Source organism: Haliotis cracherodii, unplaced genomic scaffold, assembly GCF_022045235.1.
Source record: "Haliotis cracherodii isolate W230 unplaced genomic scaffold, xgHalCrac1.p SCAF_3, whole genome shotgun sequence".
Taxonomy (NCBI): Eukaryota; Metazoa; Mollusca; class Gastropoda; order Lepetellida; family Haliotidae; genus Haliotis; species Haliotis cracherodii.
In genome coordinates this window covers 43,142,950-43,156,808 of record NW_027266286.1, presented here as the reverse complement: position 1 = coordinate 43,156,808, position 13,859 = coordinate 43,142,950, and the positions used below count along the sequence as shown (strand labels likewise).

The 13,859-nt window shown below is 39.6% G+C and overlaps 1 protein-coding gene across 1 annotated transcript; it reads left to right on the top strand.

Annotated features, from left to right (window-relative positions):
* The first annotated feature begins 6,333 nt into the window (after positions 1-6,333).
* LOC139475783 (uncharacterized) lies at positions 6,334-12,868 on the top strand. Its single transcript, XM_071258990.1, has 7 exons — positions 6,334-6,721; positions 7,483-7,782; positions 10,219-10,533; positions 11,113-11,280; positions 11,970-12,116; positions 12,321-12,399; positions 12,518-12,868. Exons 1-7 carry the CDS (start codon positions 6,667-6,669, stop codon positions 12,825-12,827), a joined length of 1,374 nt encoding a protein of 457 aa, XP_071115091.1. The 5' UTR covers positions 6,334-6,666; the 3' UTR covers positions 12,828-12,868.
* The last annotated feature ends 991 nt before the right edge of the window (positions 12,869-13,859 follow it).

Sequence of the window (13,859 nt, the reverse complement as noted above, 5' to 3'; positions counted from 1 at the left end):
ACCTGGGATCTAGCTTTTCACGTGCAGCATGTGTCCAGCAACAGTGATTGTGTTTCGGTGCAGTGTGCACAGTTGCGTTTTTCACTTTCTGATTCATTGCTCCAAGGTGTTTCGAACCCGAATTGTCACAAGGGGACACATATCTCTCACAGAACTATCATGATGTTTTAAAAGGTTTTGGGCAATTTCTCTTTTTACAAGTACGCTCATCAAAAGCTATAATTGTGTTTTCAATGGCTTTGTGGTAAATCCTCATTCCGCCCTATTTTACAAAGTTTCGTTTATCACCTGATCAATAAGCTTGCTTGATAATTGTATTTAGTTTACCTGCTTTGTTTATTAATTAATATTATTCTAAGCCTTGAACATATCTGGTAATGCTTTTTCACATTCCTTTGAAATAAAATAGTCGTCTGTATATTCAGTGTGAGACTAACCGGTGTTTCTATAAAGGCGAACGTATACATATACACTTTATTTTGGCAATTATTTCTCTAAAGTTTGAAATTGTGTTCCATATTTGTTCCATATTATACACATTCCAGTAAATCCTTGTTCCATAACACTTAACAATATTTCATGTATCAACTGATCAATCAGCATGTTTGAAAAATATATTTAGTTTTTCTGCTTTGTTTTTAATTATTATTACTCTAGGCTTTGAACACATGTGGTTATGCGTTTTTACATTCCTTCCGAAATAAAATATTCATATTCCAATGATTATCTTTGTTCATCATCCGATATTTTTTAGTTATTAATTCAACTACATGTCATGACGTTAGACAGTTCATAGATAAGAATATACAATGCCATTTAGAAAGTGGTCAAATGTAACTAATGTTATATTTGGGATAACACTTTCTTAGTAAAGTACAGATTCTAGTACTTTTTTGGGTTGAGTCCCGTCCGGGATTCGAACCCACACCTGCCAGGGGGGTACTCAAAGTACATGATCTAGACTACCAGTTGTCGGACTTCCATTTTTGTGGAAGCCTCGGTGGCTGAGTGGGTTAGATCGCTGACTCTGTGTGCTGGCGATTAGGTGCCTCACCCTGGCAGGTGTGGGTTCGAATCCCGGACGGGACTCAACCCAAATAAGTACTAGAATCTGTACTTTACTAAGAAAGTGTTATCCCAAATATAACATTAGTTACATTTGACTACTTTCTAAATGGCATTGTATAATCATAGCTTTCGGACATGGGAGCCGTGCCAATTTACACTTGTCAGGGGGGTACTCAAAGTACGTGATCTAGACTACCAGTTGTCGGACTTCCATTTTTGTGGAAGCTTCGGTGGCTGAGTGGGTTAGATCGCTGACTCTGTGTGCTGGTGATTAGGTGCCTCACCCTGGCAGGTGTGGGTTCGAATCCCGGACGAGACTCAACCCAAAAAAGTACTAGAATCTGTACTTTACTAAGAAAGTATTATCCCAAATATAACATTAGTTACAGTTCATTGATAAGTCTGTAATAACTAGACCCGTGAAGATTCCGGGATAGAATAGGTCTTCAGCAACCCATGCTTGCCGTGAAAGGTGAATATGCTTGTCGTAAAAGGCAACTAACGGGATCGGGTGGTCAGCCTCGCTGACTTTGTTGATGCATGTCATCGATCCCAAAATGCGTGGATCGATGCTCATGATGTCAATCACTGGATTCTCTGGTCCAGACTCAATTATTTACGACCGCCGTCATATAGCTGGAATATTGCAACAAACCAACCAACCAACTGTAATAACTATATGCAAATATTACATTACTTTCACATGGAACAGATATGTCTCTGTCATGAAATGTTTATAAACCTCTGCCATCTAATTTGATATCAGAACAAATGCGACATCAAATGTGTGTCGCTGGCAGGTGTCTGCATCGAAAGGCTATCAAAGACATGGAAATAATTGAATAAACATTTTCATTATATATCATAATAATAATATTATAATAATAATAATAATAATAAATCTGCATGGTATGATTCCGACTATATCATTAGTGTTTATGAATCTCTATCAAGTGGTGATGATACCAGGTGTTTGTGAAAAGGTAGTCGTATCCTGCCCCTACCGTGGCACCAGGCACATACAAAGGCAACACAACTGCTTACCTCGAAAAAAATACACGAAACATAACGGTACAAGTCAAAATAGGGAATTGTAATGGACATGAATTTTGTCACTGATATTTTAGAAAAATAGGATAGAATAAATGGGAGAGTATGCGTTTTGTACATTTCAAAATCTGTACATGTAACGAACGTAGGTTGTCAAACATATAGAGAATCTCACCCGAGTGTATTTTGATATCAAATATATCAACACGAGTTGATAAAAGTGGAAAAATTCCGAGGCTTGCCGAGGATTTTTGCCACTTTTATCAACGAGTGTTGATATCAAAAGACACGAGGGTGAGATTTTATTTATCATCCAACATCATTCTTTCAACTTTTTCAATTTGTAGACAGTAATTTGCAGTGTCTTCAGTGTAAAAAGTACTGCAAACAGCTTCAGTAGCAGAACCATTAGTGATGTCATTTGATTGTGACGTCATGGTAACCAGTGACGTCACAATGGTCTGCAATGCATTGTGATGTAATTTCATTGCAGCGATATCTACAGTGTAGATATCGCTTGATCTAATCCTAGCGATATCTCCTGTTGGAGCCAGTTTTGGATTATAAAGACGTTTTGAATATCTATGAGAATCATCAAAATAATGTTAAAAAGACATTGTTTAAATGCTTGGGATCTTAGCCATGGTATAGAAGGTAAGGCCACTCGGACCCCGCGTCTCGGGGTCTAACTGACCATGTCAACGATAAAACACCGGGTGTTCGTGGTCTTAACTGTATCCATGCTGATGGGGAAAACTAACTACATAATTCACACAGTTGCGTCATCTTGTTAAGGATTTGTGGCCAGATATGTAACTTGTTATTTACGAATTAAAGACTTCTAAATTAATACCAGGTGGCTACAAGCACAATATAAAAACAATATTTTTCCTTAAGTCACGTTTACACTGACATGTAAATACATTGCCCACATTTTCCTGCATGATAGCATACTATGCATACGATCATGCCATCTGTTGCGAACTTTCTCTCTGTGTAGTGTCATGCTAGCGCTTTTCCTGTAAATGTCACAATGTGTTTTATGGCAATGTTGCATTACATGTAACACTTGTCAGAAAGTCAAAATTATCCTGTTCGATTTATGTTGTATACTTGGACACGATTCCATCGAAGTAAAACAAATTTAAAAAGACTACAATCACATTTTTACAGAAATCATGAAAATGTAACTTAACATGATTAAGCATTGCCTACAATGTACAAAACACTCCCTTTCGAAATAAAAAATCAATTTTCATTGAAACATCTTTGTTCATAATCCAGCATGTTTTTTGTTATCAATTCGACTGCAGATCGTAACGTTAGACAGGTCTTAGATAGGTATATTTAAAGTATACGTGAACGTTTACTTTCACATGAAACCCATTATGTCAATGATGAATCAATGTTATTTTTGTCTGTCATCTAATATGATGAGAGAAGAAAATGACATAAAACGTGTGTTGTAGGCAGGGGTCTGCACCGACAGGCTAAAATAGGCATGGAAATATAAGCGACATTTCCATAATCCCTTGTATATATGATAATCGTGTGTTTTTAAATCACTATTAATTAGTGATGGTGAGAGGTTAAGACGGTAAGGCCACTCGGATCCCACGTCTCGGGGTATAACCCATGTAAACGCTAAGACATCGCCTCCTCGTGGACTTATCTGTATTCATGCCGATGAGGGAAACTATCTACATCATTCACACTGTTGCGTCAATGTTATAAGTGATAAGTAACTTGATACGCAATAAAGAATGCTAAATTGGTGACAGACATGGTGTTCAAAAGCAAATGAGCAACATATGTAGAAAATTAATTGTGACACAAAACAATACCTTTCTTCAAGAATACATTGATATGTAAATGCATGGCCAACATTTTCCTGGTATGATATATACATGTAGCTCTGTGACAATTGGTACTCTTAATACATTATGCAGTATGTTACGAACGTTGTGTTATGTCCTGCTTTTGCCCTCAAATGTCACAATGTGTTCTATTGCAATATTGCCCTGAATACCTTCAATCCAGCAACACTTGTCAGAAAGTCAACATTGTCTTGTTCCACTTGTTATGTATACTTACACGCGGTACCATCGCAGTCAAACAAATTTGGAACACACTGTCATATTTTTACGGAAATCTAGGAAATCAAACTTAGCAATATTAAAGATTGTTTACAATGGACATATGTCACCACAATAACCTATGTCTGAACCCATGTATACATCACAACTGCTGAAAGCTGTCACAAGCATTTCTCATACACTGATAATGTTTTTTTTATATTGCTAACAATTGAGGTAATCATGTTTGTATATATTTGTAGTTACATAATAGATATACCACAAATTTATTCTATTTAAGTTATCTTAGATGTGAAATAACGCCTGCCATCATTCTAAAGTCATCCTCTCAGATGACTTGTATATGTATATATATATATATATATATATACTCAACAACACGGCAGCGTTATGGTACAGACGAATGCAGTCAGAGATCATCCTCGGAGTGGCAGGCCATGCGTAACCAATAAATGACAAGACAACTTGATTCGAACAATACACCTACGAAATCGATTCCAGCCAGCAACAGTGACTGCAAGAAGCATCCCTGGCCTTCGACGAATATCTTCACAAACCGTACGTCACCACCTCAGATGTGCAGGGATTGTCGCCAGAAGACCCGCCAGACGTCCCATTTTGACAGGAAACCACCGTCAAGCACGTCTACAGTGGTGTAGACAGCGTCTACCCTAGAAGGCCATGCAGTGGGGACAAGTTCTATTCACTGACGAGTCTCGTTTTCACCTCAGCCAAAGCGATGGACGGATTCGTGTGTACCTACGTCGAGGTGAATGTTACTTCAATCGTTTTGTTATGGAAGAAGAATGGTTCGAGGGCGGCAGCATTATGGCATGGGGTGGGATTACAGCAAGACAGAGGACCTGTTTGATAGTGGTAGAGGGAAATCTCAATGACAGCACTACCGTGACGAGATCATTGACCCTGTTGTTCTACCGTTTTTGCGTCGTCATGGCCCAGACATTACATTTCAATATGACAACGCCCGGCCTCATATTGCTCGACTTGTTCAGGATTCTCTTCAACCTGGCCAGCTCGCCCCCCTGATCTCTCACCAATCGAGCACATGTGGGATGAAATGGATCGGCGCCTTCGACGAGAACCACGTGTTCCGCAGACACTCCAGGAACTTCGAAACATGCTCCAGCAGATATGGACAGATATCCCACAGCGCGCCTGGTCCATTCCATGAGACGAAGATGTGTTGCTTGCATCGCAACCAGAAGTGGACACATACGCTATTGATTTGTAAATTGACATTTTGTCCTGTTCATTTGTTTATGAAATCACTCATTTTCTGAAGTCAGTATGGCAAATTAAACCATTTGAAAACTTACAGGAGTCTTGTATCTGTTGCAAACCGAAATTGTTTAAAAAACAACAACATAACTTTGCATTAAATCTTATTCAATGTCATGGGAGCTTTTGTTGTTCAGTATACATGTATATGCCCGTTGTGTCAATGTCAGACATTTAAACTGCTTAAACATCCGAACACAAGGCTGGTATCAAGCACTATTGCAAACATTTGATGTATCGTAAAAACTGTCGAAATAACTTCCTAAACTTCCAGTTTTTCGTCAATATATTCAGTAAGCCTAACGCTTACTCACCTCAGAGAGTCATAGTTCTTATGTTTTCCGGCCATCATCGGTCTTATATTACTCTCCCACTGAAGATGATTTATAATATGTTTTATCCATCAGCCCCAAAACAAACACACACCAATCCTCGAGTATTTAGATTATTGTTACGCGCTTAACATGATGTCGCAGTGACACATATGGGAAGTTATCTCCATTTTACAATACAGGCGTGAGTCAATATGTGAGTCATGCTGTATAGCAAGAGAAGACCTGGCTGACGAGAAAAGGATAGTGTGCTATATATATATAGTTACATGTACGCTCCATTAAACATACATGTTTACAGTCATTTTACTTCCCTGTTCCATGGCAATGGTGGTGAAAGCAGTCCATTATTAGTAGGTCCGTGTTGTTTTGTTATGTCATGTCAGAAGTTGAGTTTACCCATGCATATTTGCTATCAGCAATTCTAAGCTACCTGGTGAGGCTTTTGGGTTCGTATTTACATTGTCCTGGTTATTATATTTCATTTTTCAGCTTACACTGAAAAACTTACTTTTCGCCTGTGTGATATGTGTAAGACTCAGGTGTCAGGTGTTCCTGTATACCCGGATGATTCATGGGGACGGGTATTAACACATTGAAGATGTCTCAGGAGTGATTCCGTGCTGACTTGAACCTTCCAAAGTTGTAGACATTGCCTGTGATTCAGTTGCGAATGTGTGGGACATTCCTACAGGCGACTTGCTACATACTGAGCACAACAGTTTAACGACATGTAATGCCTGAATAGAGTCGGCGTGTTGTGTATCCATGGACATACAAAAAGGACGTAGTGTGCTCCTGAGGACTGAGATTTAACAGCTATGCATGCTGAAAGAGCACTTGTGCTTTGCGTGTATTTTCTATTGGCTGTTCACGGTGAGTAAAAGACAGATATACGTTCATTTGGTTTGTTTACTTGAGTATGGGTTGCATTGTTCATTTTGGCAACTACGATGTATATTTTCATCAGATTTCAATATAATAAAAGTGGCAATCCTGTTCGTTTGTTTATGAATCGTAGAATAAGACCCAGAAATTGCGACAGCGGTTGCGATATGATCTTGGTACCTGTGATTTGATGTGACTGAAAGTACATGTATACAACAATACAAAACCTCAAACGTTCAGCCCCCTTGATGTCTCTGAATGTAACAGCGCACAAGCATTCACATTTACCAGTGTTGCTGCACTATGTATCTAGGAAACAGAAAGGGGTATCAAACAGCATGTATATACTAGTACTTCAAACGATGTATTAGATGTGGAGATAGAGTTAATACTTTATTTGCGCAAATGCGATCCTTGGATTCCTGATAGGTTATATATTTTCGAGATCATTACAATTTTTACGGGATAATGTAATAGGCAATATCAGACTTAGAAATGTCAGTCGTGCAGCACTTATGTAAAGTACAACGGGATTCGTTTACTGATTTACTAAGCATAATACATAACTAATTTAATAAACCACTCAACAGCTGCATATTGTGTATTCCCATAATATGATTTCACATTAGTGTTTTATTTGATAATTAATGATTACAGCTTTTGTACACGGCAGTTACCTGCGACTGTAGTAAAAACGTTTAGATCTTATGTAGCGAAGTATATTTGAACGAGTTATAATTTATTCAAAGGTGACACCAGAACTGGGAACAGATGTATAGAGGGGTTGTCGAGAGTCTTTACAGTACGGCTTCAGTGTTCTGTCCGTGAATGGATACATGTCGAGCAAGAGGCGTATGGGGATGGAGACAATGCGACATGTCGCCTGAAATCTGCTGAGTCGTGTCGTAAGATCCACACCAGCAGCCAAAATTGGCTGATCGTCAACTGTAATGGGAAACAGTCATGCCGTGAAGTCATGACCGCAACACCCCAAACAAACTGTAACTTTACAGATGCTGCTGCTGAAGTAAATTACACCTGTATCAAAGGTGAGACGTAAATTTAGTATCTGGTCAAAGTGACATAATTAGCATGGTTTGCTTTTAATAATGAGTTACTGATTCAATAAAAAACCCATGTATGATTGTAGATATTAAACCCAGTAGTCATAAATGCATATGTGAATTTTAGAAGAAAACAAAATGATACTTTCATGACAAAAGGTATATTCTGTTGTCTATCAATCGTTGATATGTCACATTATGTGTCTGCCATTCATGGACATTCGATCTGGACGTGCACAGCATCTCACCTCGTTCTTAGCAATCCTTCCTATTGTTAGCACATCACACAATACATCCATACATGTATTTACCCCAAGGTGATTATTGGAGTAGAATAACTTAACACCCATACAAGTCGCAAGGATCGGAAGAATGTATGCGTTCAATTTGTACGTGTTGATACAAATGGAAAATAAACTACCTGTCTCTATCCATGTGAAAACAGATGGAGAGAGATTAGGGTAATGTTGTGCATTTGAGTTTTTCATCTTCCAGTCTGGTTTTAAAATATATATTGTGATAAGAGGTCATGGGTGATTCTGTTGCAATTTGAGTGTCAGAAACCTGTGAACGTATGATCTTCTATGATTGTTTCTAGTTTCCTTTGTACAATACCAGTGCTCGTGGGTTACACCAAAGTGGTAAACTCCCAAGACCTGTATTGCGTCGAGCTTTCCCACCACATCAGGCTGATACCCTGTGATATAATTGAAATATTATTTAAGGCGGCGATAAATCCAGTTCACCCACGTTTATATTACAATTGAGAGCTCTCTTGAAGATACGGGTTATAAATGGTCTTCAGCAATCAATGCTTCTAGAAAGAGAGTTGAGACTCGCGGACATGGCTGATGTAGGCCATCGTATCCCAGTTGCGTAGATCGATGCTCATGATGTCACTCACGGTCCAGACTAGAGTAATTGCGGATCGCCGTTGTGTGTATTACTGAGTGTGGCGTTAAACAACAAACAAACAGCTGATAGATTCTTAAGTTTGCTATGAGACACTGCATGAATAGATTAAGACTAGTGAACGAATGTTAGTTAATGTCATTGCAAGACTGACTCATGAACTTTATGACGGACTGCCTCCAAGGTCTAGGGATAGAGCGTCTGCCTGGTGAGCGGAAGATTGGTGGTTCGATCTCAACATGACAATGCGTAACTGACGTACAACACACAAATATGTTTTGAAAAATAAAGTTAACGCAACAAAGAAGACCAGTGTATATCGTCTGTAGCTTGTTGATGTCATTGCAAGACTTACTGATGAGCCTTATGATGGACTACCTCCATGGCCTCGTGAACGGTGTGTCTGCTTGGAGATCGGAACATGACAACATATAACTGACATACAGAACACGCACATGTATTGCAAGTCAGTAAACGGAACAAACAAGTGTATATTTTCTGCAGAGAATTAACACTTGTGTTATCAAGGATTCGCGGTTCAACGTATTATGCACCATGCGATAACTGTTACTGGTTATGCATGTTTAGATTGTATCGTCGTCGTCCGTGACTTCACATCTCGAGGTGAGCGTGTAGTTCCTTGAGGCTACCACCACAATTTCACAACTGATTGAGGCAAAAATGTAATTACATTTAAAACATCCATCGAGTCAGGCTTTTAGGATATGAACATTAAGTCACATGGGACAATATCGAACTTATCGTGATCAGCCACATATTTAATTGAGGCTTTGTGCATCTATTGTGTCGATTATTTCTCATCATCACATTTCTAGTTTCATCATCATCATCATCATCATCATCATAATTATTATTATTATTATTATTCACCTGGTGAAGGAGTAAGCATATACTCCGAAAATGTTGCGTTCCTCATGATAAAGAAGTTGACATCCAAAAATTATCTTCCTTATCATTATATTGTTCGTTACAATATTCATTAATACATCTTGACATGTCAAGGTTACACGTGTATGAGTACCATATTTTGTTACCTAGTAAGCGTTAAATTGCACCGACTTCTGTTTGTGATTTATGACATAACAAAACAACAAACGCGTACAAATACTGGACTGCTTTCATCACATCTTTCACCACCATTGCCATCAATCATAGTATATGTTTTGTAATTAACACCCAAAGGATACTGCAAACTACTTAAACTTCCTGACTAGAGCCTGACTAGACGCTCATGGCAACTGACTAGAACTGCATGCCAACTGACTAGAACTGCATGTCAACTGTCCCCTGCATCATGACCTGAGTGTGACCCTGGTGATAATGCTATACCATTTCCAGTGATTCATGAGTGTTTCAGCTTCAGCCTTGATCCACCGGGCGCCAAAACGAAATCAAGCAGCATGGGAGCAAGTTGTTATGATACAATATGTCACTAATCTCAATACTAACATGTAAGTTGTTCTACTTGTTATATGCGTTGTGTTTCAGGAAGTATGGATATGTGTAGTTCAGTCAGCACAACAGTAAACGGGTCGGTGTACCTCCATTCCCCGGGCTTCCCTGACAGTGTCGGTGTGAACAGCAGCTGCGTTAAGAGGATCACAGGGCAGGATATACGAGTAACATTGGTAGAAGAGCGGATGAAGGCAGGGATGCTTAACATCTCAGGTGACGGGAGACAACACTGGACAAGCGTGAACGTAGACCAATACAACAGGCTATTACCGGGAACAGCTGCCGAAACAGTAATAGTCTATGATAACCATGATCAGAATGGGTCAAATGTATGGATACGTGTTTCTGGTATGTATGAGAGTATAATCAAATTTATCTTTTCACGTGTCTCCTTATTTGATAACCATCAATTTATCAATAAATTAACAAATAGAATCTGTCGGTCTTGATTTGAATGTTGCATCGCTTTCCGTAATTATTTCAATCTACCTTCAGTCAGTTCAGTGTGATTAATTTAATGATAAAGTTCCTTTCATGAACCAATCTATCCTGACAATAAAACATACATAGTTTCTGATTTGTTCAATGTATTATATTGAAAAATACAATTGTGAGAGCCTCTCCAGAACTGCTGGTTTCATCAAAGGAAAAGTAGAGTGTAGCCATAATGAAAAGAAACCATCTTTTAAAAAAATTCCGTAATATACCAAGAAAATATGATGACGTGACTGGTATGCAGTAGGTTTCAACATATATTATACTGTATTCACAGTTATTTGTATGGTACCAAGTTCCTCAGTAAATACATGACGTGACCTACGACTCTATGGTCAGCTAGTTTCCCTTTGTGTCCAGAAGTCGCATCACTTATTTCAAATCAACACGGAACTCAGAACTAGATAATGCTACAGAAATGATTGCTCACAGCTTCAGGTCAAATGAACGTAACTTCCAGGCGACATACATTAGATGTATCAACCACCCCATCATCCACGCCAACACAACAGCCATCACGTTCACAAGGTACAACCAGTCCGAGTACTTTGGATACACTGACCACTGCAGCAACAACAAGTACACCTTTGACTTCTATAGGTGAGTGTCACCTGATGACGATGTTTCATGAGCCTGGTCAACGGTGATCAGTTGGATTACCATTGTATTTGTTTGGGTATACGTATGAGTATGAACATTAGTGATGACACGCATTTGACAAAACTAGTGTGGTCGATGGCAACAGTGTTATTACCTTGAGTTTTCTTGTCTGTATCTAATTACTAGAACATGTAATAGCTTACAAACACTGTCCTGTACAATACGTTAAAACATCAGTACAGCACAACTCTAGAAGGTGTAATCAGAGAGCCTGACTGAATTAAATGACTTGTCCCATGTTTAATTATTGACGAGAACTTGACTTCTATCCCTATCTATTGTTCCTATTCTGTTAAGAGGTCGAGAAATAGTTTGATTTGCTCTGTGTGTGTTTGTTTGCCGCACTATTATTGCAGTTATACGATGACGGTTTGTAAATAATCGAAACTGAACCAGACAATCCAGTGATTGTTATTTGTGAGCAACCATTCACGCCATCAGGGTACGTAGATACGATACACAATCAACCAAGTCACCGGGCCTGACTGACCCGATCCATTGGTCGCCTCTTATAATTAAGAACGGCGACGGTTTCTGGGAACCTCATGTATTCTTTTCAAGAATCCCCACGACGGCCATGCTTACTTACTACAGAGGAAATCACTCATTATGTTTCATTTACCATACAGATTCACTAACTACGTCAATACTCACAACGCTACGGATATCCAACGGCATCACTAAATTGACTGAAACAACTACCTATACTACTGCTCAGGGATCAACCGACACAATGACATCCCTTACCTCTACAGCCCTGTCATCAACACACACAGGTATCTATATGTACATGTAATAACGACAACCAATGACATTGTTATACGAAATATTGAAATAATTTCGTGTAAGAGTGTGCATGCACGTGTGTGTGTGTGTGTATACACGCGCCCGCTCGTGTGTTTGTGAGCCCAAGTTGTGCAATGAAGGCACAGACAAAAGCAGAAATCTTCACGTTAAAGGCTTCATGTATCTCGTTTCAGACAATGGAAGTATTGTTTTACCCTTAGCAGTGATGTGTGGTATCATGGGTCTCATCATCGTGGCGCTCATCATATATATGTAAGTACAACAAACTGTTTGATTTATAAGTGTGATATTATGGCACTTGGCTATGAAGTCAATATGAAACCTTGTAAATATTATACAATGATCGTATGCAAAACGTCTATTGCTGCAGCATGGTAAACAAGCTATCCAGGAACTCGCACGGTAATTCACCTGAGACTGAAACGTCAGTTCATTATGGTGTGCAGAGCATCACTAATGGACCCCAGGGAGAACATGACCTTATTCCCACCAGTGGCACCACCAACACATATTCTGGCCTCAGCCATGATGTTGAAAGAAATATCTACAATGGAATACAACGTAATGCAAGTGAAGACGGTGACGAGCATAGCTACGGTCACATAAACAGAAGTGAAGGACCGTCCTACGTCAACTCGGTCAGTAGAGATGATCCATACATTAACGCCTATAGAGACTAACACACAAGCTAGTGTTTCAGATTGTTGCAGCATATACCATTATTCGCAGGTATAAGATCAGTGCGTATTTGCACTTATCAAGTATAACATGTAAAGTTTATGTTGTAAATTATGTCTCTATACCATGTTCCATATATACTCAAAGCCATTGAAAACGCAATTAAGTGTTCAGAAGGTGTGTATTTTATTACAGTGAAAGAAAACCAAATGAAACCAACCAAAATGACAAACACACACATCACATGAAACGTTAGCAATAAAGTCCGGAAGAAACACGCTCGTGGGTGACGTCACAGAGGCTCAGAACGAAGCCGGGACCACCTAGGATCAATAGCGAGTATGTCCACCTTGTCCACTGACGAATGCCTGTAGTCGCCGAGACATGGACTGACAACTCAGGAAACGTCGTTGAATGTTCTGCCAGTGATGTTGTAGGGGTGAGTGGGTATCGTTTTACGCCGCTATTAGCAATATTTCAGCAATATCATGACGGGGGACACCAGAAAAGCTTCACACATTGTACCCATGACGGGAATCGAACACGAGTCGTCGGAGTGACGAGCGAACGCTTTAACCACCAGGCTACCCGATAACCCCTGATTTTGTAGGGACTGTGTCAACTCTGCCACTGTCTGAGGCGGTTGCTGTTGAGTTCCAACCCTCCGTCAAAGCTCGTCCCACAAGTGTTCAATTGGATTCATGTCCTGTGACATGGCAGAATGTTGTTCCTGGTCAGAAAGTCTCCCATGAACCTTGTGGACGTGCATTGTCATGCTGGAAAACACGCTGGTGTAGGGCGCCATGTTGAGCCAGTAATGGCAATAGTGCTAGGCGAAGGGTATTATTCACATAATAACCACCAACTGTGGGAACGAAAACTGATGGTACTTCCCAAAGCATTGTACCGCCTCCTCCAAAGCGACACCTTTCCAAAACACAGCGGCGTTGACGGGTCCCAAAAGAACCAAAAGGTACAAAAGGTTGAAACGATGCAGCAGTCGAGTTATCGTGCATGGATGGACGTCAACACGT